Raw genomic sequence first — 27,681 nt, 5'->3', positions numbered from 1 at the left:
CAATAAAAGTGTCAGTTTAGGCTTCTTTTGAAAAATTTCATATTAACAATAAATTTGATTTAAAAAATAATTCAAGTCCTTTGAGTTCTTGTAAGTTTTCAATGAATCTTTAAAGACAGATATTTGGAAAATCCAATCCATGAATGCAAGGTCCCAGGGTCACTTAAGGCACTAAACCCAGAATCATCTGTTCTGCACCACATTCATCTATCCACTGGTATGCACTCCAAAGAACCAGAACCAGAAATGATCCATTCACCCAGTGGGAAGTTAAGTGGGGTCTATAATAACCATTTATTGGTCATTATCTCTATGTGAGTGAAAAGTTTCAGTCATACAGTTTTCAAAATTATGAACTGATTTTTCTCCTTTCTTTTTGTCAACAGTGCCAATAGATTCTCTAATTCAGGAGCTCAGGTAAGATTTGTCCCATGTTACTTTTTCTAATATCAATTGGCTTTAATTATTAGAATGTTTTTGTACATTTCAAACCTGAGAATCCTTGTGGTAGTAGGAGGAATAGGACAACAGGCTTATTTGTCTATACCCCAAAGGAGAAGAGAAAGGGAAAAACCATTTATGATTGATTCAAAACAATTAGGGCTCCCATTTTGATAACAAAACACAACATTTTGCTTTAATGCAGTTTCCCACTTTTCTCCGCTTCTGTGTCCACACCTCGCCTGTGGTTGGTTTGTACACTGGTGATAAGTAAGGAACTGAACTGTGATCTGTGAGCCTGATCAATAGATGACCCAAGTCCCAAGTTCTCCAGTTTTTGTTTTAAATAATTAGATAATTCTATCATATAAATTTTTAAATATAGGCATTGGAAGATAGTAGTTTTGTGGGTGTGTCCATGCATTTCCACCTTAGAGACTATGAATGCACCTCAGTCAATGTTATGGACATTTCATCATAATTGGTTTTGCAGAATAAACTCCAATTAGTTGTGGGGTTTTTTGTTTTGTTTTGTCTTACAGAGTCTCTGTCAGGTGTAATTTATTTTTTAAAAAAGTACATTTTAAAAAAGAAAAACATGTTGACATACATATTTTGTACCAGTGATATTTTTTAGAGAAATTGTGTCGGGAGAAGGTGAGTCCTTTGTCCCTTGTCCTTTGTTTGCTATTGCAAACCCAGAAAGTCTCAAACCTACCATCTAATCCACCTTTCTGAAAACAATAAATGGTCTTTAATTGTTCCTCAGAGAAATGTTTGAAAACAAGAGGATGTATAACAGCACTTGATACACCTTGAAATTTATACTGTATCCATGAACAGTTTACATGGTTATTTTTCCAGGCAACTGTGTTCTGTGATTTCCTGAAGCAAAGGCTCTCTTAGTTAGTTCCATGTTTCAGAGAATTCATTCTGTCACAGTTTTGGTTCCCTTATTTAGTGGAACACGTATCTATCAGAATGGAGTATAAGCTTTCATGCTGATGCTCTTCTCTGCGGAAATTTGTTAGTAGGGAATCCCTAGTCCTGCCTACATTTTCAGTTTTGTGATTGAGAAGTTTGCATTTTACACTTTAAATTACTTGAGCAGAACAGAGAATGCACCCACACATCAGGACAGGATTAAATGAATGAAATGTCTGACTTGCTTACTTTCGTGTTTTTAAATCTGCTCTCATTTAAAATTCTATCTGTTTGGAGACTTTATGTTCCCTATAGGGTGATCAAAAGAACTTTAAAATGATCAAGGGCTTAAAGTGCATGAGATGTTTGCCCTATTAGGCAATGGTTTTCTAGTGGTCTGAGCAGAAACAGGGCACCCAGGAACTCATGGTCTTCCCCCCATCGAAATGACTGTGTCTCCAGTCAGTCTTTTTAGGGAATCAAACCATTCTTGGGAGGGAAGAGGGCCTTTTGAGTGATATGTCTTGAAAAATAACTTGAAAAGAAAAGAGAATTTTGAAGGAATGAATATGTGTTTTGTCTTAAGGAGAAATCTATAATTCATAAAGAAAAAGGGAGGAATTAGCAAGAGAGAAGCAACTTTGCAGGGAAAAGTGTTTAATATAAACTTTCTGGAGAAATAGAGATTACTATTTAAGCACACTGTTAGCTTCAGTAATACAATGAAACTAATATATGTTGAGGTCTTACGTGCCAGACAGTCTTGAGCATTGTCATATTACTATCTCATTTAATCCTCACGATCACCTTATAAGGTAGGAACTATGATTTTTCCAATTTTCAGATGAAGAAAGTGAAAATAACTAGTCCAAGATTACACAGCTAGTAAGTAGTCCAGACTTCTGACTCAGGCCATCTTCTCAACCACCAGGCTATTCTTTCTCTCATACACAATTAATACTGACCATCTAGAATATAAATAAAAAAGAAACGGTTTATTCATCTTGTCAGCAGCTGGATTTTTGAAATTCTATATTTTAACCCTTATGGCCTGTTTTTCAACAACTTAGGTTTCTAAAATGCAAACAAAGAAGATATTTTGATTAAAAGTAAAAATGTTTTGTATTTTCCTAATTCTCTACAAGTTATTTTTTGTCAGATATTCAATTTTACATAATTTGTCATTAGACCAACTCAGAAAGCTGGTGATAATTGCCGGGAAAATTCATAAGCAAAACCAATTCACCTATTTCTCTTTAATAAGAATCCGTTTATAAAAATTACTGATTATTTAATTTTATAATTACTTATTTTCAACAGAATGTTCATGCTTAGGCCAAATAGGTTCCAAATTGTTTCTTAAGTGGTTTAAGTTGACCCAGGTATAGCCCTGAACTATCATTCTATGTAAATCTTAGGAAAATATTCTGATTTATATGGAAGGTTATATTTTTAGTGTCTTTGACATTTTTGTATGACTTTTTACATTTACTACAATTGCTGCTCCAATTTATTCCGCAGATTTGCTGTGCTCTAGAATCCAAAATTTTTGCGTGCCTGAATTCTGAGTATCTTAGGATATGTGGCACATTTTCCCCAGTGTACAAGTTATGACCATTTTCTAGGGAACATTTGCAACTTTATTTAGTTCTTCTTTTTAGAATGCATTGGACATGTTATTGCTTCTAGAGCTACTACTTTCAAAAATACTAATACAAATGAAGCTAATTTAAATATACTGTATATTGTTCATGACACTAATAAAAATTGATGGTGACATTCTCATCTTCTTATTATACTCTATGTCAGCTGCTATCACCACCATTAAAAAAGCAATTTATAACCACATGCCCACCTTTAATCACATTCCTTATTAGCATTTCCAGTCTTTCCTCCAACACAATTCAGGTTACAGGTGGTGTCGAGAAGGAGCGCTCACGTCTTTCTAGATCATGACCATTGTATTATCTCTGCTTTTCTTTTATTACTATTATCCTTAATCTGATCTGAACACTATTGCATCTACTAATATTGGTAATTGTCTCATGCATTGGCAAAGTGTTTTACACCAGTCCATCCCTTTCCTCTAATTAGGAAAATATATTCTAGCCTCTGAAATGGCTTTCCTATGTGACTACTTAGAGACACAAATGAATTCAAGACTCTTAAGTGTATTAGAGTGAAATCCCACTGTCCTTTCGTGGTCTTGTTGCTGCTTACCAATTTGCTGGCAAATTTTGTAAAGAAAATTACAATTTAGTTGTCTGTTTTTACTTTATTTTATTTTGTATAATTTGTTTCTTCATTTAAAAACCATATCATTTAGCATTTTCTTATAAGTTTTAAAATGTTAAGTATTTTATAAAGTCTGTAATCAATAGACTACAGATTTAATCATAACATTTAATTAGCATGTGAAAAAAATTGTGACTTACAGATTTAGATGGCTTTCTCTTTTTTCTTCTATCTTATTTCATTCACAAGAATTTTTATATTGATTAAACATTTTACTTAATACTTTCTTCCCAATTTGGGGGAGGATAGAGTTTCTTTTAATAAGTATGATTTTATTGAAACTACTTGTTGCACAGAGATTTCTGGAGATGACAACTAAAAGAAATAAAATGGACATGAATGAATTTCTAAAATTAAGAGTTCCATAAATCCATCATCTAGGTTAAAGGAAATAAGTAGCTGTAGTCACAAGGTTGAATAAAAGAAGGAAGAAAGCCTCTTTTTTCCTTTCATTGCTGTGATTTCCAAATGCAAGGCTCAGTTCATGTTTTAGATTTTTATAACATATCTACTACATTCATGTTAGCAATATGTCTTTCTAAATATTGTTGCCAAGCCTATAAATTAGAATCCAAAAAGACACCTTAAAGAAAACTCATTTTCTGATAGGCCACTTTGGGGGCAAGCGAGACTGATAACCAAAGCAGTGGATGATAAGGATTGGATACAGAAGAGAAGTGTCCATCTGCGGGTGCCTGAGGCATCTCTGTTCATCTGCCCACTCTCCTCCTTCCTCATCCTCACCTTTGGGTAATGGGTAGGCTGTGGTTGGACATGTGACATTGAGGCATAAGATGAGTTAATCACTCCAGAGAGATAATTTTGTTTACTCTACTGTACTTAGTAGGGTAAGCAAGTGTCTTAAAATAGATTAGGGAGACTTCCAACAAGAATGAAATTTACAAAAAGAGTTTGTTATATAACAAGAAAATCCCATTAACTATAACTCTATCATATATTTATGTACTTACGTAGCCTTTAATAGCATTCAGCACTGAACCTGCCATTGAGTGGCCCTTCAATAGGTGCCTGTTGAGTGAGTGGCTGAAAGAACAAGCAATGTCCAGTCGGATCCATACAAGCTGCCTGGGGGGGTAGTCAGGAAAATGACATTAGCCACGTTTAACTCATGAGCTGAGTTTGGGGAAGTTAAGTGATTTACACAAGGTGTCTGAGTAATAAGTGACTGAACTAAAAGTAGAACTTAGGTCCTGTGTGTGGTCCAGGGCACATCCCACCCTTCCTGGTACCCTCTGTATTATTTTTCACTACTGCAAGCCCTCACATTTCACACCCACCCTACCTTTTTTTTTTAGAGCAGTTTCAGGTTCACAGAATAACTGAGCAGAAGGTGGAAGGTACAGGGACTCCCCACCGACCCCGTGCCCTAACATACACAGCCTCCCCCAGTATCTTCAGCTCCCCCTACCGGAGCAGTATATTTGTTACAATGGATGAACCTACATTAACACACCAGCATTCCAATCCATCATCTGCTTTTGTGGGAAATGTTTATTTGAACTTTATCAATAAATTAATAAATCAAGTTGAAATATATCCGCTAACTAACCCCAGCACCCTTTCTTTATTCACCACAGTGCCAGTTATAAAGAAGTCATTGTCCTTTCTTTCTAGATTTTTTTCTGTGAATTGATCATATGATTTTACATCTATATTAAAGGATCGGGAGATGATACAAATATGAGTCTCCTCTATTTGCTTTTCCTTTCAAAATGCTACCTCCCAGGTGATGATCTACCATGGGCCTTGTACTTCAAAAACTGATTTCATAGCGTGGGAACTGATTACAGCCTGATTACAGGCATTTAGAAATGGGCCAACAATGGGGTCCTGTCCCTTCAGACCACATTGAACTTAGAGACTAAACAGCTGTGTATTTTCCAGTTTGCATACACAATATCTAGGTATATATATATATATATATATATATATATATATCAATAGTATATATTATATATAAACTTATGATTACATGGGATGGGGCACTCTCCAACTTAAGTGTCTATATCCTACTTCAAATTATAATGTTTGCATTTCAGAAAAATACCATGGCGCTTCTAAGTAAATATCCAGAGTGAAATTTCTTAAGAAAAAAATAAGAAAAAGAAAATGTGCTTTATTTTCTTTACCTTTTATTTTTACATTCAAATATTATCACAAGGATATTGGTGGTTTATGTCAACCAATGGCTTAAAAGAGTCTAAGGCATGAACATCTCTAGAAATCAGACATTTTCTAAAACCGTGACAAAATGCCACCACCATGAGCCACACGTGAAGATTTACCTCACTGTGGCTTTCGATTTGCAGAGCTCACCCACAGAGATAATTTTTTTCATCCATTTAGCTCTTCTTTTTTTGTAACATAAATCTTTTTACACAGCAGTGTTTGCCACTCTTGATTGAGGAATGAATTTTTCCTTCGCTATTTGTTCATTCAGCACTTCTTCCGCACCAATGTAGGGCTAAGGATTGCAGTAGACAGAAAATTAATGGCAACAGTGTAACAAGCCGAGGGAGTTATGTGATGACGTCACTGTGGGTGATGTGAGCAAAGTGCTATAGATGTGTAGAGGGAGAGATAACTTACAACTTGAGGATCAAATGTGACTTGAAGCCTGGCTACTCAGAACGTCACTATGCTTGGCATCTCTAAGAGCTTATTAGCAATGCACTCTCAGACCCATCCCAGACCTACTAAACCTGCATTTTAACAGATCACTAAGCTACTAATGCATACTAAAGTTTGAGAAGCACTAGCTTAGACCTTACTACTTACTTGGAAAAGCTCTTCTCTCTGTTGCTAATTTTCAGTGGTGTGGGTTGGCAGGAAAGTCAAATGGGATTTGGGATTTTCTTAGTTCATAAATTCTTGGGTTAATGTTAATGATCATTTCCTACACAGAAGTTTCCTTAGCCAAGAAGGCAGCAAGACTTGACGTTTGAACATCTCTCCAAAGTCACACACTAGTCACTGACAGAACCCCCAGAACCTAGGGCTTCTATTAACCCATTGTTTGTATTTCTATTTGATGAAAAGTAACAGAATACTGAACAATTTTAATAGAAGTGTAGCAAAAAAGCACAAGCCTTGGTCTCCTGTGTGTCTTTGTTTTGACATCTTGTAAATGTTTGAAATCAACCAAATCTGCCTTAAATATTTTTCACAGATCATTAGATAGAAAAAATATGTAAGGATGCTTTTTAAACAACATTTTATATGCCTCCATAGATGACTCCATAGTCATCCAGAGTGTATTCTCAAAGTTTAATGATTGTATCTCAAGCAAAATCCAGAATCTCTATCAACTTCCCTTTGCCACTTTGACATATTGGTAACTAATATGCTGAGGTTCCTTCTAACTTGCTCAGGCCCTTCACAGTTTACTTGTTCCCTTTGGTTGGCATCTTCTTTAATGTGCTCTTTAGCACCTCTAACGTAACACAGAATTATTTAACACTATTGCTTGTTTTGATTCAATCCCTCTTGAAGGAGGACCCATTGACTTTAACCTTCAGGCAGAATACTTTATCTCTTGCTGTTACCTTTTAGGTAAACTATACCCATTGGAAGTCCCATTTCAATTGCATGATATGTTTGCATGGTATGTTCTGACATCTTGCAATATTTTTTCTGCCTAAAGTATGAACTGAAATAAGTATGTCCCACAGTGTTGACAGATCAGCTCCCACAACCAAAACATGGTGTGCTTGAGTTTTCATTCCTCACAATGGGTGACTTCTCATGACACTAATGCAAACTCTCACTTAGGATTTGGCTGGTTCATGTGGTAGAAAGAGCAGTAGGTTAACAGCAGCCCTGGGTTCTGGGAGTTCTGTCAGTGGCTACCATGTGACTGTGGAGAGGTGTTCAAATGTCAAGTCTTGTTGCCTTCTTGGCTAAGGAGACTTCTGTATAGCATTTCAGTCCTGGCCTCTGAATTCACCTAAATGCCCCCCACCCCCATCCTATATATAGCTATATTTAACCTCTTGCGTTATTCACACCTATCTTCTGAGTTCATCTTTGCCTTTGAACCTCTCCTTGGCTCCCTTTGCACCTGATCTTGTTTTCCTTGCATGATCTTTCTCCTTGCTTATTTTCTTTTTTTTTTTTTGAAGGAGAAAGCATTTTTTTTCTTTTTTTAAAGAGATTTATTTATTTATCTTAGAGAGAGTGAGAGAAGAGGGAGGGGAGAGCAGAGAAAGAATTTCAAGCAGACTCCCTGCTGAGCCAGGCGCCCAAAGCCAGGCTCTATCTCAGGAACATGAGATCATGACCTGAGTCGAAATCAAGAGTTGGACGCTTAACCAACTGAGCCACCCAGGTGCCCACCACTTTTTTTTTTGAAAGCATTTTTTTCTAATTACCTTCATCTTCACATTTTGTTCTTCTAATCTCACCACCATACTATTTCCTATAGGAAAACCCAAGCCTAAAGCTAGTGCTTGTTCTTCTTTTTATAAAATGCTCTTTCCATTTCAACTCTGTTATAGTCTATTCCTGGCAAAACCCTTTCTTACATTTTCTCCCACATGGGATTCATACTCACCCTTTAAAGCGAATGACTAATGTCATCTCCTCCATGGACTGTCCCTGTGACCTCCTAGGCTAATACTTTTTTCCATTGTGTACTCAAAGCACTTCTCTTATCTGTGTTAAAGCACTTATTACATTGAAACATAGCTATTTTATGATTCATTCTTCCATCTGTCCACCCATTCAAAAGAAGCAGATCCCCTGCCTTTAAGTTTACGGTTTGACTTGGGAAAACTAAAAAAAAAAACAAACCAAAAACACAAAACACTAAAAACTAAACTATTTTAATTGGGCACATACAATTCTGCCTTTTGATAAGCTTTTTTTTTTTTTTGGTCAACTTTTTAAGGACATAGAATCTATTTTATTCACTGTTGTATCCCTAGTGCAAGATGTTACTCACAAAACAGTTTACATTGTTCATCAATGTTTGTTTTTAGAATAAATAATGTAGTTAGTAACTCATTGTAAAGGAGTTTCTGTTTAATGTTGATTCTCTTGAACTATTTTTATATAGTGCCCACAACTTCTTTGCTTCCAAATTCTTAGATTCTTTCCCTAGTTCTGTACCTTTAAAGTCAAGACTGGCTAGCCAGCAAAACGCCCACTGTCTCCTTAAATACAAGCCGGCCTACTCTAGTTGGCTTCTAATTCACTTCTAAGTCATATTCTTACTGTCAATAAGTGTTTTCCTCTACAAATATATTTTATCGAGTGTCAAACATAAAAGTGAGGTGTTCTTTATTCTGTTAACTTCTCCTTTGGTCTCATTTGGTCATTTCAGTCAGGAAAAGAAAACAGAACTGGAATACAAAATCATGTTTCTATGTTTGTGTGTAGGGACCAGCCAAGTAGGTCTTTGGACAGGAGTAGCCTCATGCCACAAGGCTGAAAGTAAAGACTTGACTTTACTCAGAAAGTAAAGCCACTGCTGGACATATGAAGAAATCCAAGGCTGGGGCATCCAGGTACAGAACAGTGTAGATAAAGAAGAATGGCTTTTGAACATGGGTTTTCTTTGAAGATCTTCACCTTGGTTCTCAGCTTGAGGCACAGAAGCACACTCCCATCTGTGGGGGAGGCACATATAGAGAGGATTCTCAAAGTTGGGGGGGGGGATGCGTTCTAGGGACTCATTTCAAAATCAGGGTCAGGGGAGTGAACCTATGTAGGGAAATGGTTGCAATATGTCCCTGAGGGCACACTCTTCCACCTTCTTTCCTGTGTGGGAGTATAGAGGAAACTCCATTCTTTCAGGTCACCCCTCTAGGAATGGAGAGAATTTAGACTCCAGACTCCTCACAGTACTTGTGGTAATTGCTCCAGAGCCTCTGTTCTTGTAGGACTCAGTGTCCTTGTAGGTGGAAGCTAACACAAAGCCTGCAGCCTGTTCTGAGGGACCACTAAGTTCTGGGTTCCTTGAAGTAAGGGCTGGCAGGTTCATTCTGCCATGATCATTTTTAAAGAAACTTGGCTTCCTGACATGACACACTTCCTGATTTCCTCCTAGCTCTTTGTATCTTCTTAGTACTCATTGCTAGTTACCCCTCAACATCCCAGACTCTATACACTGGATCCCCCCAGGTGTGTCCTTGATCCTTTTTGCTAGTGATCCTTTGTGATCTCATTTAGCTTTCAGTATATTTACATGAAAATAAATCCTTTCTTCCCTAGACTTCAAATTTTTATCGCCAACTGTATAGTCAGCATTTACAAATGGATCCCTAATGTGTATCTTAAACTTAATAATCCAAAATTGAAATCACAATCTTCTATAAATTAGACACATCCATAGCCTTGTGCATAACAGTAATTAGGGAAGCACAAAAGCCCTGGGGCCTCCTTGACTTTTCCTTCATACGCTATATGCAATTTCTCTGAGCATTCTTATGGCTTGAATTTCAAGATAAATCCACAGTCTGACCACATCCACTGCTATTACTAAGCTCCCAACCCGTCACTCTTCACTTGAGTTATTAAAGCCACCTCCTCACTGGTCTCCTTACCTCTGTCCCCTTAGCAACTTGCAGTTCCCTCCACAAGGCAGCCAGAATGATCTTGTTAAAGTGAAAGTCAGGCTATGCTACCCCTCTTCTCAAAACTTCCAGATAGGTTTCTCTTTTTTCAAAAGAAAGACAAAATTCTTACTCTGACCTGGTTTCTCTGACCTCTCCATTGCCCCTTCTATACCCATGCTTTTCCCTGGATCAGACCTGCTGATGCTTCATGCCTTTACATGCTGTTCCCTTTGCCTAGAATGCTGTTCCTTGCATAGTTGCATGTCCCTGGTGCTCTCTTGCTTCAAGTCTCCACTCAAATGCTTCCTTGTCATAAGGCTTTCCCTGAATTCAGACTTTAAAATGCCAAGCCCTCATTCCCCAATCTTCTCTATTCTCTTTCTGTTTTACTTTTGGTGGAAAAAAAGAAAGAATACTTTTTAACATGCAGTACAACTACTTATTACCTTGTTTCTAGTCTGTCTCTTTTCATGGCACTGTTAAGTTTTCTGAGAGCAGGAATTGTTATCTTTCATTTCATTGATAATATCCCCAAATCTAGAGTAGTGCCTGACACATAAGGAGCAATTGAAAAACTTTGCATAAATGTGTTCTGAGTGCTGCAGAAGGCACTGGAATAAGACAAGAACTCACAATGTTTGAAATAGGCTAAAATGAAAACACAGTGTGATAACTCCTATAAAATAGATTTATGTAAGAGAGCACAAGGAATGAGCAGCTAATACTGGTGGGGGTTTGACCTGAGTTGCAAGGATAATTGCCCAGGCAATTCCTATGTGTAGAAAGCAGGCACTCTGTAAAGATGAGTGAAATTAGATTGAATGGCAATCTCTTCCATCAGCCTGGTTCTTGGCCTGCTGTGGTTTGGGTGGCTTGGGCAGTGGTGTCAATGAAAAAGGGACAGATAAGAACAGAATTTGTCCCTTGAGCGTATATGAAGACCAATTTCCTCTGTTACTTCAAACCCACTTCCACTTGCCCATCCTGGACAAGATTGCCCCATATTTTTAAAAGGAAGGAAAAATCACGTATCAGAAGAAAGCTTGTACTGTAAGATCCAGATGTATTTATTTTTTTTTCTAATTTTGTGTTTTAATGAATTAGACTTTGACATTCAATTTATTTCTATATCTAAAAAAATTAGGATGATCTCTTGACAACACAATAGACCAAGCCTGCAAATAGGTCTTTAACCTCATGATACTTAATCATGGAAACATCCTTATAAATAATGATTTACAAGATAGTTCCCAGAAGCACACCCAACCAATGTGTGGATCAAATGGTGAAATGAGAATCCTAATCCCCCCCATGCCCTGATGCACTACTGTCCACATGAGATGAGCAAACTCTGGCTCAGAACTGGCTTCCCAGTTGCTTTGGTGTTCTCAGGGAAGCACAATTTTGTCATATTCTGAATAAGAATATGATTTTTTTTTAAAAAAGGTTACTTGATAGAGTATTAAATTTGAATGGAGGCATTGGCAAAATAGTCACTCACTCCTATCCCGACTGGTGAATGGAAATACAGGGTCATCCTGTGAGTGGCCCAGGAAGTTGGACAGCCTGCTAGGTTGGGAGACAGTAGAACCATGTTGGGACCAAGCCTGTCTGCAATGGTGCAGTCTGGGGACAGAGGTGGCCAGGAAGTGGCTCCTCAGAAGCTCTGGTGGTGCATGGCAAGGAAGGCACAGGGACGTGTAGAAATGTTTGGTTTATAGGAAGTGATGTGCGGGACTGGTACGCTTCATTTGTAGCAGAGTGCTTCTAAATCAGGGACAGCCTTTCAAAGCAAGTTATTTCTGATTCAATAGGATGCTTGGCTGCTAGAACAGTTCACAGATTTGTGTGTGTACACATATATGCTCACACATACTCACATATAGAGAGAGACATTACACATACATTTATATACACATAATTATAACACTGCATTAAAGTAGGCGATTCCTACTATCTCAGTACTTACTTCGCTATTTTAACCCTTGTTCCTCCTTTTAAATGTTATACCAGCATGGCAGCAAGTTCTGTGAAATGATTCATAGTATGTTTTGGTGAAGTAGAGAAGGATAAATGGGAGCATTCCAAATATTGGGCAGTTCTTTTTCATAGCAAAGACCTTGTGCATACCTGTAGGGTTCTAGTATTTTAGTTCAGGGACATAAAAAAGGAACGTAGATTTATGGACCAAATATCTGCATTTGGGTAAATGTCAAGAAATAAAATTGGTGCTTATGATAGTAATCATAAACCAGCCACATGCTCTTAAAAAGTCTTTTGTCATGGTAGTTTTAAAAACCAAAAAAGTACCATATGACTCCTATTACTTGCAGTTCTGTGTTTCTGTCTGTATTTGTGCCTGTTGTGTTTAGTGGCTACATCTTTGTCTCCTGCTGTTGTGTCTGTCTCCTACTCTCGCACTTTGGGTTGTGCTCAGTGTCTTCATGTCTGCTCATCATTGGTGATCTCATTGTGCCTGCACCCACCCCATGCTTAGTTTTCTTCCCCTTTATCTGGACTCCCTGACTTCCACCTCCTTCCTTGTGACCTCTTCTATCTCATCCTCTCTTTCCTTTTCTCTTGACTCTCCTTCTTTTCATAGAATCTCTCCTGCAAATCTCTATTCTAAACATCCATAGTAGCTCTATCCTACTTGAAACTGAGAAAAACATTCTTTTAAACATTAAAAACTGTCTTTAGTAGAAGCCATAATGGGAGTTGCTGGAAAAAAAATCAGTGAATAATGAAAAGGTCAATATTGGTAAACTCTGTTCCAGATAACAAAAATAACATGATTCTCCTTCTTACTACAACATCATACGAATAGAAATAATACCTAATGGAACTATTCATACATAAATTTCATCCAGGAGTCGTGAATTAATTATAGTTCAAAGAAAAGCCACTATATTAGTTTCCAATATACAAGATATGGTTATAACCATCCATTGTAAGTAAAAATATTTAATTCTTACATCAAATTTTAAACCTATATTAAGCTTCATTCCCAGTAACCATTCAGAACCCACTCTTTAGCAAGTTCACATATGTACATCTTGGGAAAAAGAAAATAAAATGCTCATTCCGAGAACAGAAGGACACCTCTACTTTACTCATTACAGTGCTAATTAGACCTTCGTGTTTCCTGATCGTCAGTCAGAGGTCTACTAAATTAACTTGATTTTACTTATGTGCCCCTGGTTTGAGTGTTTCTGGGAGTGATTGACCCCCAGAAACAAAGAAGCTCCAAACCCCATAATTAGTTAATGATTTTTACTTTGTAAATAAACGAGATCATTTTCATTAATAAGGATGTGCCTGCATCACAAACATGTAGGAACTTGATATTTGATGGGTTTGGACATGGTGCATATAGAAATAATTTTTTATAAAGTTGTCCACAATAAACTTTTTCTTCCCTCTGAGTTGTCTGGCTAATTCACATGATCTTGAATTTATTCACATGGTCATGAATTACATATTAATTGCCTTTGTTATTTTTGTTCAAAAGTAATTTTAAAGCAGATATTTTTTTATGTGTATTTTACAATCACTGTCACTTACTCCATTCTGATATTCCATTAAAAAATGAGAGCCAGAGTGGAATTCTGCCAGTGCCTGCATGGATGGAGGTTCTCCATTCTATTCAGCACCTTTCATTAAAGCTTGAACTTCTCACTCTGATTATTAAATAACTGCAATTTGCTTTGAACCCCAAGTCTTATGACAAAGTTAACGGGTTTTTTTCCCCTTGGAAGTGTGCATGGAAGGGTTCTGTTTCTCTTCCATCTGCAGAAAGTGCCTGCCCAATGGCTAGATGATCAAAACAAACACTCCATAATCTCTAGGAAGCCCCAGGCACCATGCTACATACACATATATAAAGTATAAATATGTTTAAATAAAGTATGAATGAGGTTTAAAGTCAGGAGGAAGACATACAGGATGTCAGTCCTCATGTGACTTTCACCAAACAAAATAAAATGGGATATTGATTAAATGGCAAGATGATTGAAACTTTTCCTCAGAATTCTTGGGGGTGATTTGAAAGTAACATGAAGATACTTGTATTTAAGATTTCTTTTTCTTTCAAGTTTGAGGTTTGGGGCTTAAAACCATTTCCCCCAGGAATTAGCTGAGCCAGCATGGCTCATTCCTCCCCAGAAAGCAGGGGGAACCCTGGCAGCCCAGTGGTATTGTTGGCCCAGCCTAGGCAAGTGGGAGGGAGAGGGAGAGCAAGGGCATCTCCCAACTCCCACTTCAGCCTCAACTATGTTTTTTGCTTTTTAAATTTAACCATTTTTGCAAGCATTCTCTGCTAACAAAATTTCTGCTAGTAGCACAATTGCTATATAAAGTTTTATAAAATACTATGCTAGGGAAGTTAAAGGAGGGTACACTTTATTTTCTTCTAAAACTAGACATTTGTGAATATACCCCAAAAAATGAATGTATGTGGTCTTATCGTATGCTAATATAATGTAAAAAAATACAGTATTTTTCCCCATTATCATGGAATTTCACAGCTCTCATTATTTTAACTTATTTTATTTTTGGTTAGGAATACAAACTTTTATTTTATTTTATTTTTTATTATGTTCAGTTAGCCAACATATAGTACATCATTAGTTTTTGATTTAGTGTTCAATGATTCATTAGTTGCATATAACACCCAGTGCTCATCACAACATGTGTCCTCCTTAACGCCCATCACCCAGTTACCCCATCCACCACCCCCCCCCTCCCTTCTGCAACCCTCAGTTTGTTTCCCAGAGTCCAGAGTTTCTCATGGTTTGTCTCCCTCTCTGATTTCTTCCCATTCAGTTTTCCTTCCCTTCCCCTGTGGTTCTCCACACTATTCCTCATGTTTCACATATGATTGAAATCATATGATAATTGTCTTTCTCTGCTTGACTTATTTCACTTAACATAATCCCCTACAAACTTTAAATAAAAGAAAAGAATTCAGATCATTGACTTATTAAAGTAAAAAGAGTCACTTTGATCTCAATGCTACAAATGCATTAACTTGAATTGTCAAGATGCTATTATTATTCAACCTCATTTAATTTTTTTAGCAGATATAATCTATATAATAAAATACTTACTATAGGATCAACTAAGATGATGCCATGATCTTCTTCTAAAGTTTTTTTTTTTTGCTGTTTTTTTGTTTTTTTGGAGGGGCTCTTGGGTGGCTCAGTTGGTTAAGCATCATACTCTTGGTTTTGGCTCAGGTCATGATCTCAGGGTTGTGAGATCCAGCCCCAGGTAGGGCTCCATGCTCAGTGGGGAGTCTGCTTGATAGTCTCTTCCTCTGCCACTCCCCCTTGCTCATGCATGTGCTCTCTCTCTCTCTCTCTCTAAAATAAATAAATCTTTTTGAAAAGAATAAAGTGTTTTCTTAGAATAGGACTTACTTTAAATACATTCTCCTCAAATATTTTGATAAAGTAAATATTTATGAACTGTGAATTTCATTTTTGTATTTCTTTAGGATTAAAAGAAGATCTCCTATATTTCATTTTTCTTAATACTTTGTTTTATACTGCTATTTGACAAAACATAAAACCACATATATCTTTATTTTATCTACTACAAGAAGGTATTTTAATAAGTTAAAATAACAGTCTTGCTTTAATGAAGTTAAATTTTCCAGCAAACAAGAAATCTCTTTCTGTATAAATTCTTTTTGAATTCTTTTGGTATCCTGATCCTAAAATTACATAATGACCATCTCTTTTTGTCTTTAATTTTCTAACTTTATCTTATTTTATCCAACTGCTTTTGGGGAAATCCCATGACCCATCACATTATGTTTCTGAAAAGTCCAGTGAACTATTTACATATTTCATGGCTGAGCTTTGCTATACATTAACTGAATTGTTTACTCAATCTATCAGTAATTAAAAGAAGTTTGGTGGTCTATACATTATTTAGCTGAGATACATCATTTGCTTTTGGTTACAAATTGGAGGAAATTTATGTTTTAATTAGACCATATTCCAAATTTTGGTGTATTATTTTGTGTTTTAATGAATGATGGAATAGTTCTATCATAAAATTTCTGGTTCATGTGAGGATTGAATTATTTTTACAACTCTTTTGCATTCTTGGAGAGTAGAGTTTGGAACTGATTGGTTCATAACATCATGGTCATTTGGTCAGTCTTTACGGGGACCAACTAGGATTTCTTGACTTACTTGCTACTGTTAATTTACCTCCTGTCTCTTTTTTGGCTGTGTTGCAAAAACACATCTTCAGTGGTGAAGGGAACTATAAGCAAAAGCTCACGTGGATCCCTGAACTTTTGCTCCAGGGAGGTGGGCCAGCACATCATCTGTACATTCAGTGAGTAGCTTTTTGATGCATCTTCTGGAGAAAGGCAATTTTCTGGGTTCATGTTTGCACTGACGTCATTTTTATATGCTTATGTCTGGGTGGAGTTGAACTTCAATGAACATTTACTAAGCATGTTACTAAGACACAGGCCTTATGTTATGTACAGGAGATATAAAAATAAACAAGAGACAGTCTCTGTTTTCTTGCAGATGTTTCCAGGTTGCTGGGTGAGATGATTACAATTCAGAGGGTTGGGTTTTATAATCATGGTAAATGCCAAACGCTATGGTGGCATAGAAGCAATGCATTCTGACAATGTTGCTAGAATGATATCCCAAAGGAGGGTATGTTCACCAGCACAGAAGGGCAGCAAGAGGTTTGTAGGGAGTCTTCTTAGTGCCACTTACCCATTATCTCACAATTCAGAGAAAGTTTATTATCATTATTATTATTATTTTTTATTATTATTACAATGTGGCTTTTAATGGCTTGACTATTTTATGAAAAAACTGTTGTGGATGTTATACAATTAATCTATCAATTAAAACTTAATCTCAATTAAATGAGGGGAAAAAAACTCTGGCCTTATGGGAAAAAAAAATTCCCCCCTCTTTTAAACCTGATATTATCAAATAACCTTGCCAGTGGAGTCAGTGTTCCATGACAGCAAACCAACCATCGATAAATAGCAACAACTTAGATGCTGAATTTATGACATGAGTAATAGGAGAAGCTTAAATTATAGGTTTACTGTTGGGCACACTCTAGTTTGACATAGCTCTGTAAACATGAGCATGGTCACAAGTTTCCAAGACATAGCTGAAAGAGCTGGCTCATGAATTTCAGGCACTGCCCTCAAAGAATGAACAATATTGCTCCAGTTTCTGTGTAAAAGTAAATTTGCCATTCACGGTAGCCTTAGGCTCTCTCAGGAATCATGAGACCCATTTCAAACAAACAGAGGACTTTACCTTTCCTACAGGGTCCTATCTACTGATTTCTTAAAAGTGTAGTCAAGTAGCTATTGTAGATTGTCTGGGTATCCATACCAGAGGGTTGGGGTGGAGGGTTTCAGGAAAGGAAGTGACAACTCCTCAAATTAAAAAAAAATACAAAACTTCAGAGAAAATATAACATTGTGTCAAATGTGGCATCATGTCTGGGGTAAAAATTACTGCACATTTGCCTAAATTCTTACCAGCAATGATTTAGGCATTTAGGATAATCTGTTCATTTTGTGAAAAATATAGTGGAAACATATTGAAAGCCCAATTTTCTAATACATAATATTAAGATTACATTTTCTTTTTTTTTTTTCTTTTAATTAAGTTCTTAGACTTCAGTAAGTAGTATTTTAGATCACTAAAGGGAAGCTTATCTGTTCAAACATAGGGACAAGGGCATCCATTCTGTGCACCTCTTTACTCTCTCACATATTGCTATGGCACTCATTTCAAATGTAATTGTATATTCTCCCTTGTCAGTTGTTTTGGTCTCATGTGTTTACTTTCCCTCCCTAGTTAGATTATGAGTTCTTAACAGAGATCATGTTTCACACTTTTGTATTTTTTATTATACTGAGCTAATAACAAGCTCCTTGGAAAAGCCACTAAAATAAGTCAATATTTTTTCAGATTTTAAAATTAAATATATAATGATAAAGACTTACTATGAATGGATATCCCAATGGAGTGATGTGAAAAACATATGTCAAAATAATACACTGTGTTGTCAAAAAACTAACATTTTTTGTTTTTTACCATCACTCTTTCAAGTAAAAAGTATCAGTGTTTCTTGGTTTTCTAATTGAGGGTTAATGAGATGTGCTTCATCTTCTTGCCTCTAGTGGAGGCAAGAATAAACCTACAAATGCAGCCAAGGCCATGAATTCTCAAGGCTCTCATAACAAAGACTGCAAGAGAGACTATATCCAGTTCTGTAGGTCATACCTACCAGCACTTCCAGCCTAGCTACCAGTACCTACCTTTAGCCCCCAGGGGTAATCTCATCAATCCTTTACACAACATTAGATTCCATGAGAAACAGACTGAGACAGGAATGTGCAGCACAATGGTTTTTTGGGAGGGGCATACTTATGGGAACAACACCTGTTAGAAGAAAGAGCAGCAGGATTGGGCATGGGGAGAAGTTGAATTGCAATGCAGTTGCAACAGAAGCTTTGGCCATTTCTACTGAGAGCTCTGGGATTGTTCTTCAGAGTTTGTCTTGCCTTAAGGCAAATGTGAATGTGGACTGCCCCCATGGGATGTGATTTGGGGTTAGATTGTTCTCTGACTAGGGGCTATTCCCAGAAATGGATTCAACTAAGATCCATTATATTCCAGCACTCTCACTAGGTGGAGGAAATGAATGCCTTAGTCCTGAAGTGGAGACAGGGTAATGGCATACCATGGTATCCACTACAGTCTACACTTCACAGTTCAAATCCACTTGGTTTGTATATCAAGTTCATTTTCTACCTTCTCTTCCATTAATTCCCTTCATCCTTGCCAAGTACCTCTGCTGATCTAGATGGCTTACTTGGTGGTATGACTCAGCACTTCCTCCTTAAGGGATCTGAGCTCCTGGTCACCATAACATTCAGATTCTCTGTGTGCTGCATATGTTGGTTTGTTGCCAGGTCTGGACCAGGAAAAACCAGGAGATGCCTCAGTGGATCACTTGGGTGCTAAATGTATTCTTCTCTGACCCCCAAAAGTAACGGCAGCCTCACTACTCTCAATGACCAAAGTCAGTTATTCCTGCCAGGATGGTGACTCTTCTTTGTCTGCTGATTATCCCAGCAAAAGAAGCCCAAGTAACTGAGAGGCATTCAGGGCTTAAAATTTAATAGGACTTTTAATATGTTCCCTGGTGGAAGCATTTTCCTTTTGGGGACCAGGGATCATTAGAGCCACAGAGCCTATATTTGCAGTGAGGGGTGTATAAGTCCTTTAAATTAGCCACTGGGAGTCATAGTAAACCAAGCCACTCCTAATTATACCTCTTATTTCTTGTGCCCATATATTCAAACTATCAAGGACATAGCATTATATAATAATCACTAAAAGTGCATATTGCCAATGGACAGGCTTACCCTGGCCTGGTGCTCCCCCATGGCCCTAAATGAGTGGGTGATGTGCCCTGGCCCAGCGGTTGCAGTCAGTCTGCACAAAGGACACCCCTTGAATGCCTGGCTCTGTGGTCATTGTGGCTTGTGTTTCTGGGTGCCAAGGGACTGAAACATCATAGAGACAGTTCTTGGAAGGCTACCATCTTCAGGGCACAGTGCAGACAGCAGACTGAAACACTCCCCCAGTCTTCCTGTGACCACTCCTTGAAGCCTGGAGAGATAGCTGTTCACCTAATACATAGAAACAAACACAGAGTCAATCAAAATGAGGAAACAGAAGAATATGTTCCAAACAAAAGAAGAAGATAAAATCCTAGAAATAAAAATTAATGAAAAATAAGTAATTTACTTGATAAAGAATTCAAGGTAATGTTCATTAAGATGCTTGCCAATCTCAGTAGAAGAGTAGATGAACACAGAGAGAACTTCAACAAAGAGATAGAAGCTATAAGAAAGTACCAAACAGAAGCCACAGAGTGAAGAATACAATAAGTGTACTGAAAAATACACTAGAGGGGTTCAACAGCAGACTAGATAAAGCAGAAGAAAGAATCAGTGACCTGGAAGACAGGACAGTGGAACTCACCCAAACAGAGCAGCAAAGAGAAAAAAGAATTTTAAAAAGTGAAAATGACTTAAAGGACCTATAGGACAAGATCAACTGGAAAAACATTCACATTATAGGGGTCTCAAAAGGAGAAGAGAGAAAAAGGGACAGAAATTTATTTGAAGAAATAATAGCTGAAAACATCCCTAACCTGGGGAAGGAAATAGATAGCCATATCCAGGAAGTTCAGAGAATTTCAAAGAAGATGAACCCAGAGATCCACCCCAAGATACATCATAATTTAAATGTCAAAGGTTAAAGATAATGACAGAATCTTAAAAGCAGCAAGAGAAAAACAACTTGGTATGTACAAGGGAAACCCCCATAAGACTATGAGCATATTTTTCAGCAGAAACTTTGCAGTTCAGAAAGGAGTGTCATGATATGTTCAAAATGCTGAAAACAAAAACTTCTAACCAAGGATATTATACCTGGTGAGGTTATCATTGAAAATTGGAAGAGGGATAAGGTATTTTCCAGACAAGTGAAAACTAAAGTAGTTCATCACCACTAAACTTGTCATACAAGAAATGTTATAGGGACTTCTCTAAGCTAAAAGAAAGAGTACTAATTAGTAACAAGAAAACACATGGAATTAAAAGCTCACTGGTAGAGGTAAATATATCGTAAAGTCAGTAATCACTTATAAAGCTAGCATGAAAGTTAAAAGACAAGCATGATAAAAAAACATAAATATGAATATAAAAATTAGTTAAGAAATAGACAAAATAAGGGCACCTGGGTGGCTCAGTTGAGTGTCTGACTTGTGATTTCAGCTCAGGTCATGATCTCACTGGTTGTGCAATCAAGCCCCACATTGGACTCCACGCTCAGGAGTGGATTCCGCTTCAGATTCTCTCCCTTGCCCCTAGTCTCCCACACTTTCCCTCTCTCTAAAATAAATAAATAAATATTTTTTAAAAAGAAATAGACAAAATAAAAATATGTGTAATGTGACATCAAAAACAGAATGTGGGAGTGGGGAAATGCAGTTTAATTCAAACTTAACTTGTTATCAACTTAAAATAGACTAGTCTATATACGTTGATATATGTAAGCAACATGGTAACCGCAAAGCAAAAACCTATAGTAGCTACACAAAAAACAATGAAACTGCAATCTAAAAATAACACTAAAGAAAGGCATCAAACCACAATGGAAGAAGGAAAGAAAAGAAAAAAGAAACAGAGAGAAACTACAAAAACAGCCAAAAAATTGAACAAAATGGCAATAAGTACATACCTATCCATAATTACTTTAAATATAAATGAACTTAATACTCCAATCCAAAGACATAGAGTGGATGAATGGATTAAAAAAATAAGGCCCATCTCTCTCTATATATATGCTGCCTACAAGAGACTTACGTCAGATATAAGAAAGCACACAGACTGAAAATGAAGTGATAGAAAAAAGTGTTTTATGAAGATGGAAACAAACAAACGAATAAAAAGCTGGGGTAGCTATACTTATTTCAGACAAAATAGACTTAAAAGCAAAGACTGTAATAAAAGATAGTCTGGGCATTACATAATGACAAAAGGGTCAATAAAGCAAGAAAATATAACATCTACAAATATTTCTGAATCATACGTAAGAGCACCAAATTATGCAAAGCTGGTATTAACAGACATAACAGCAGAAATCAATGGCAATACAGTAGCAGTAGGGGACTTTAACACCCACTTACATTAATAGATAAGTGATCCAGACAGAAAATCAAGAAGGAAACATTGACCCATTAGACCAGATGGACTAAACAGAACATTCTATCCAAAAGCAGCAGAAAACACATTCTTCTCAAGTGCACATGGAACATTCTCCAGGATAGATCATATGTTAGCTCACAAAACAAGTCCAAATAAATTTAAGAAGATTGAAATCATATCAAGCATCTTTTCAAACCACAATGGTGTGAACCTGGAAATCAATCACAGAAAACAAACTGGGAAAATCACAAATATGTGGAGACTAAACAACATGCTACTGAACTACCAGTGGGTCAGAGAAGAAATCAAAGGAAAAATAAAAAAATACCTGAGACAAATGAAAATGAAAATACAACATAGCAAAATCTATGGGATGAAGCAAAAGCAGTTTTAAAATGGAAATTCATTGCAAAAGAGTCCTACCCAAGAAACAAGAAAAATCTCAAATAAATAATTTAATTTTACATCCAAAATCTCCAATACACAATTTAACTTTACACCAAAAGGAACTCGAGAAAAAGGAAACAAATGAAGCCCAACGTTAATGAAAAGAAGGAAGGAAATAATAAAGATCAGAGCAGAAATAAATGGAACACCAAAAAGACAATAGAAAAGACCAGTGAACCTGACTGAGAGCTGGTTCTTTGAAAAGATTTTTTAAAAATGACAAAATCTTGGCTAGATTCACTAAGAAAAAAAGAGAGGGCTCAAATAAATAATATCAGAAATGAAAGAGGGAAAGTTACAACTGATACTAAAGAAATAACAAGGATCATAAGAGACTACTATGAATAATTATATGCCAATAAATGACAACCTAGAAGAAATCAATAAATTCTTAGAAACATAAAATCTTCTGAGACTGAATCATGAAGAAATAGAAATTTTGAGTAGATCAATTAAGAAGGATCTTGAAGCAGTGATCAAAAGCCTCCCAATGAACTAAAGTCCAGGACCAGATGGCTTCACTGGTAAATTCTACCAAATATTCAAAGAAGACTCACTAGTAACGCTCCTCAAATTATCCAAAGTATTGAAGAATAGGGAATATTTCCAAACTCATTTTATAAGGCCAGAATTGCCTGGCTGCAAAGAAGTGGACATGGACAACACACACAAAAAGAAAATTACAGTCTAATATCCCTGATGAACACAGATGCGAAAATCCTCAACAAATATATTAGCAAACTGAATTCAATAATACATGAAAAAGATTACATATTGTGATCAAGTGGGATATATTTCAGAGATTCGAGGATGGTTCACCACACACATATGAATCAATGTGATACACTACATTAACAAAATGAAGGGTAAAAAACTATGATCATTTCAATCGATGCAGAGAAAGCATTTGAAAAAATTCAACATACGTTTATGCTAAAAATGCTCAACAAAGCAGGTATAGAAGGAATGTACTTCAAGGCCATATATGATAAATACACAAATAACACCATACTCAATGGTGAAATACAGAGAGCCTTTCCTTGAAGATCAAGGACAGGGAAAGGTGTCCACTCTCACCGCCTTTATTCAACATAGTATTGGAAATCTTAGCCACAGCAACCAAACAAGAAAAAGAAATAAAAAACATCCAGATTGGTAAGGAAGAAGTTAAACTTTCACTATTTTCAGATGATACTATACATAGAAAATATTTCTAAAACCTTCACCAAAAAAACTTAGAGCTAATAAATGAATTCAGTAAAGTTGCAGGATACAAAATCAATATATAAACATCTGTTATGTTTTTATACACTAAAAACAAACTATTAGAAAGAGTAATTTTTTTTAAAGATTTTTTTAATTTCTTTATTCGACAGAGATAGAGACAGCCAGCGAGAGAGGGAACACAAGCAGGGGGAGTGGGAGAGGAAGAAGCAGGCTCATAGAGGAAGAGTCTGATGTGGGGCTCGATCCCATAACGCCGGGATCACGCCCTGAGCTGAAGGCAGACGCTTAACTGCTGTGCCACCCAGGCGCCCCAGAAAGAGTAATTTTTTAAAAAGATTTTATTTATTTATTTGACAGAGAGAGAAACAGCCAGTGAGAGAGGGAACACTAGCATGGGGAGTGGGAGAGGAAGAAGCAGGCTCCCAGGTGAGCTGGGAGCCTGATGTGGGGCTCAATCCCAGGACCCTGGGATCATGCCCTGGGCTGAAGGCAGACGCTTAATGACTGAGCCACCCAGGCACCCCAGAAAGAGAAATTTTAAAAAAACATTCTTACTTACAATTGCATTGAAAAAAATACCTAGGAATAAATTTAACCAAGGAGATGAAACATCTGTATTCTAAAACTACAAGGCATTGATGAAATAAATTGAAGAAGACACAAGTAAATGGAAAGATACTCCATGCTCATGGATTGGAAGAATTAATATTGTTAAAATGTCCATACTACCCAAAGAACTTTACAGATTCAGTGCAATCCCCATCAAAATTCCAATGACATTTTTGCAAAAATAGAAAAAAAATCCTAAAATTTGTATGAAACCACAAAAGAACCTGAATAGCCAAATCAATCTTGATAAAGAAGAACAAAGCTGGAAGCTCACACTCCCCGATTTCAAACTATTTTACAAAATTATAGTAATCAAAACAGTATGGTATTGGCATAAAAACAGAAACATTGATCTATGGAACAGAGTGGAGAGCCCAGAAAAAATCACCACATCTATGGTGGGTTAATTTATGACAAAGGAGGCAATAATATACAATGGAGAAAGGACAGTCTCTTCAATAAATTGTGTTGAGTAAACTGGACAGCCACATGCAAAAGAATGAAACTGGACCACTATCTTTTATGATACACATATATTCACACTTGAATATAAGACCAAAACCCACAGAAGTCCCAGAAGAAAACATAGGCAGCAAGCTCCTTGGCATTGCTCTTGGTGATATTTTTTGGATCTAACTCAAAAGGCAATTGCAGAGAAACCAAAATAAACAAATAGCACTAAATGGCTAAAAAACTTCTGTGCAGTGAAGGAAATCATCCAGAAAACATAAAGGCAACCTACTCAGAGGGAGAAGTTATTTGCAAATCATATAATTTCAAGGAGTTAATATCCAAAATATGTAAAAAACTCATGCAACTCAATAACAACAACAATAACAACAACAAAACACAAACAATCTGAATAAAAAATGGGGCAGAAATCTGAATAGATATGTTTCCAAAGATATATAGTTGGCCAACAGACATAGGAAAGGATGTTCAACATCACTAATCGTCAGGGAAATAAAATCAAAACCACAATGAGATATCATCTCATACCAGTCAGGATGGATATTATCAAAAAGACAAGAAATAACAAGTGTTGGTGAGGATGTGGAGAAAAGGGAACACTTGTGCACTGTTGGTGGGACTATAAATCGGTGGACCCCTATGGAAAACAGAAAGGAGATTCCTCAAAAAACTAAAAATAGAACTACCATATGATCCAACAATTCCACTTCTGGGTACTTATTTGAAGAAAATAAAAACACTAATTTGCAAAGATATATGCATCTTTATGTTCTTTGCAACACTATTCACAATTGCCAAGATATGGAAACAGCCAAGGTTATCTATCAATGAATGAATGGATAAAGATGATCACACACACACACACACACACACACACGATGGAATACTACTCAGCCATAAAAAAGGACGAAATCTTATATTTGTAACAACATGGATGGGCCTTGAAGGTATTATGCTAAGTGAAATAAATCAGATGGAGAAAAACAAATGCCATACGATTTCATCTTGGCAGCCTATCACGTCCAAAGGTAGCATCTCAGCTATGCTTTCAAGTGTTTTATCACTCCATCAGGCCAGCAATTTCTGCGATGTGTGGTAAGTGATAATAACAGTGTACAGTTATTTTGTTCCCATAGTCATCTTCCCAACAAGGTCCCTTGGTCCAATGAGATGTATGAGAATTTCTTGTTAGTAGAACAAATGTTCTGTAAACCGTCAGATAGTGCTACTACCTGGGGCTCTGAAGGCAAGAAAAGCAAATCCATAACAAGAATATGTGTTAATTCCAGTCAAATTGAATTGCTGCCACTTCCAGAATAAAAAGGGCCCAGTGGTTACTTGGTCTCCTCTACGGAAGGTGTCATATTGGGTGCGTGCCATTTATTTCTTTTACTGATAGATGGGTCTGTAAGAGTAGCTCAATCAGTCTTAGTGGGAATCCATGTTTTGGGGTCTGTTCAATGCCTCATTCTCTGCCCCTGCATCTACTCCATTAATGACTCCACTGCAACAGCACATGACAAAGACAGAAGCTGGCTGACTTCTGACCAGGCCATTCTGTCTGGATGGTGGTTTAATGTTTATTCCTTGGTATGTGCTCTGTGGTGGGTGTGATCATGCAAGACAAAGGCCTTCACATTTCATCCTTTCATAAATCCACCCACATGCCTCTTCCTTAGACCTTGTCGCTAATCTTCCAGCTAAACCTTTCCTCTCTGTTCCTACCTGACTACCTAAACTATTCACTTTGCCTCTGGGTACATATATTTTCTTACCTTGGCAACTTTTCTTTTCATGCAAAGTGGAGGGCTAGTTGAATCCCTGCTCTGCCCTGTAGCTCTGCCCATTGGGAAGATTTCTTCTCTCTGTCCCTTTCAGAGCCATTCTTAAGTGGTGACCAGATGCCTATTTTCAGATTGCACTCAGATGCTGAACCAACTCACTTATAAATCAAGTTCATTCTTTTTCTTCCTTTGTATCTGATACCAGGTTTATCCGTGGCAGCTGGGGGTGAAGTACTGCCACCCTAGTGGTGGATGTCATGGAGGTCTATTCATTCATCTCGCTTGTTTCCTCTAGACTTGCTTCAGCCTAATATTGGACCTTTCATCTTATGATGGATTGCTTCTAGGCCTGCTTGACATCATAACTTGGTAGATCTAACAGAAACCAGTTCATGATGGCCAGCTCTGGTCTTGAGGTCAGGGGTTCTATTTCTGCTAGAGCTGTTTTTCGAGTAATTGATAACTCTTTGCTTCAATGTCATGGCCTTGCTCCAGAAGCCTGTGGATATGTGTTGTGATTCTTCCATTAGATATTGCCATAAACTCCCTAAGTATCTTTTTCTTTTGCCACAGGTACTTCTAAACATACCATAGGCTCTATTGGGTTTTATGTCCAACTAGCAAAGCTATCTCAGTGTAGCCTAGATCAGCTCTGCAGCCCTTTCAAAGCTTTCCACCACCACCCCCCCTTGTCACTCAATGCATGGGTCCAAATAATATCCCCAAATGTGGAATATACTGTCTGCCAACCTAAAGAGGCTAATCTGGCATTGTGCTTGCATCTCAGTGTGGAAAGTATGAGATTCAATAATTTGTCCTTTATTATAAATGCAGACATCCAGAATGCTCCAGTCCACTGAGCCCCTAAAAACTTCACTGAAATGGTGTGCCCCTGAATCTTTGTTGGTTTATCTTACACCCTCTGGAACACAGATGTCTTGCCAAAACTTCCAGAATACTTGCTGTTTCTGATTATCTGTTCTTGTTAATATGATGTCATCAACATAATTTACCAATGTGATATTTTGTGGGATGTCTGGATTACTCAGTCTGCGTTATGATCAAGGGAAGCAGAATGGGCAGTCTTCAGCATGACTGTAGAGCTACACTCTTT

General features: G+C 37.0%; 1 protein-coding gene across 2 annotated transcripts in view; it reads left to right on the top strand.

The window, feature by feature from the left end:
- The window catches only part of ST18 (ST18 C2H2C-type zinc finger transcription factor), a 107,893-nt gene that overhangs the window by 8,235 nt on the left and 71,977 nt on the right, over positions 1-27,681 (top strand). For both annotated transcript variants that reach the window (XM_034650148.1, XM_034650147.1), the window contains exon 3: positions 387-417. In XM_034650148.1, the coding sequence (XP_034506039.1) occupies positions 387-417 (31 nt within the window). The remainder of the gene's footprint in view (positions 1-386; positions 418-27,681) is intronic.

This window comes from Ailuropoda melanoleuca, unplaced genomic scaffold (genome assembly GCF_002007445.2).
Source record: "Ailuropoda melanoleuca isolate Jingjing unplaced genomic scaffold, ASM200744v2 unplaced-scaffold11384, whole genome shotgun sequence".
Lineage (NCBI taxonomy): Eukaryota > Metazoa > Chordata > Mammalia > Carnivora > Ursidae > Ailuropoda > Ailuropoda melanoleuca.
The sequence above is the reverse complement of the archived record's forward strand: the minus strand, read 5'-3'. Positions and strand labels throughout refer to the sequence as shown.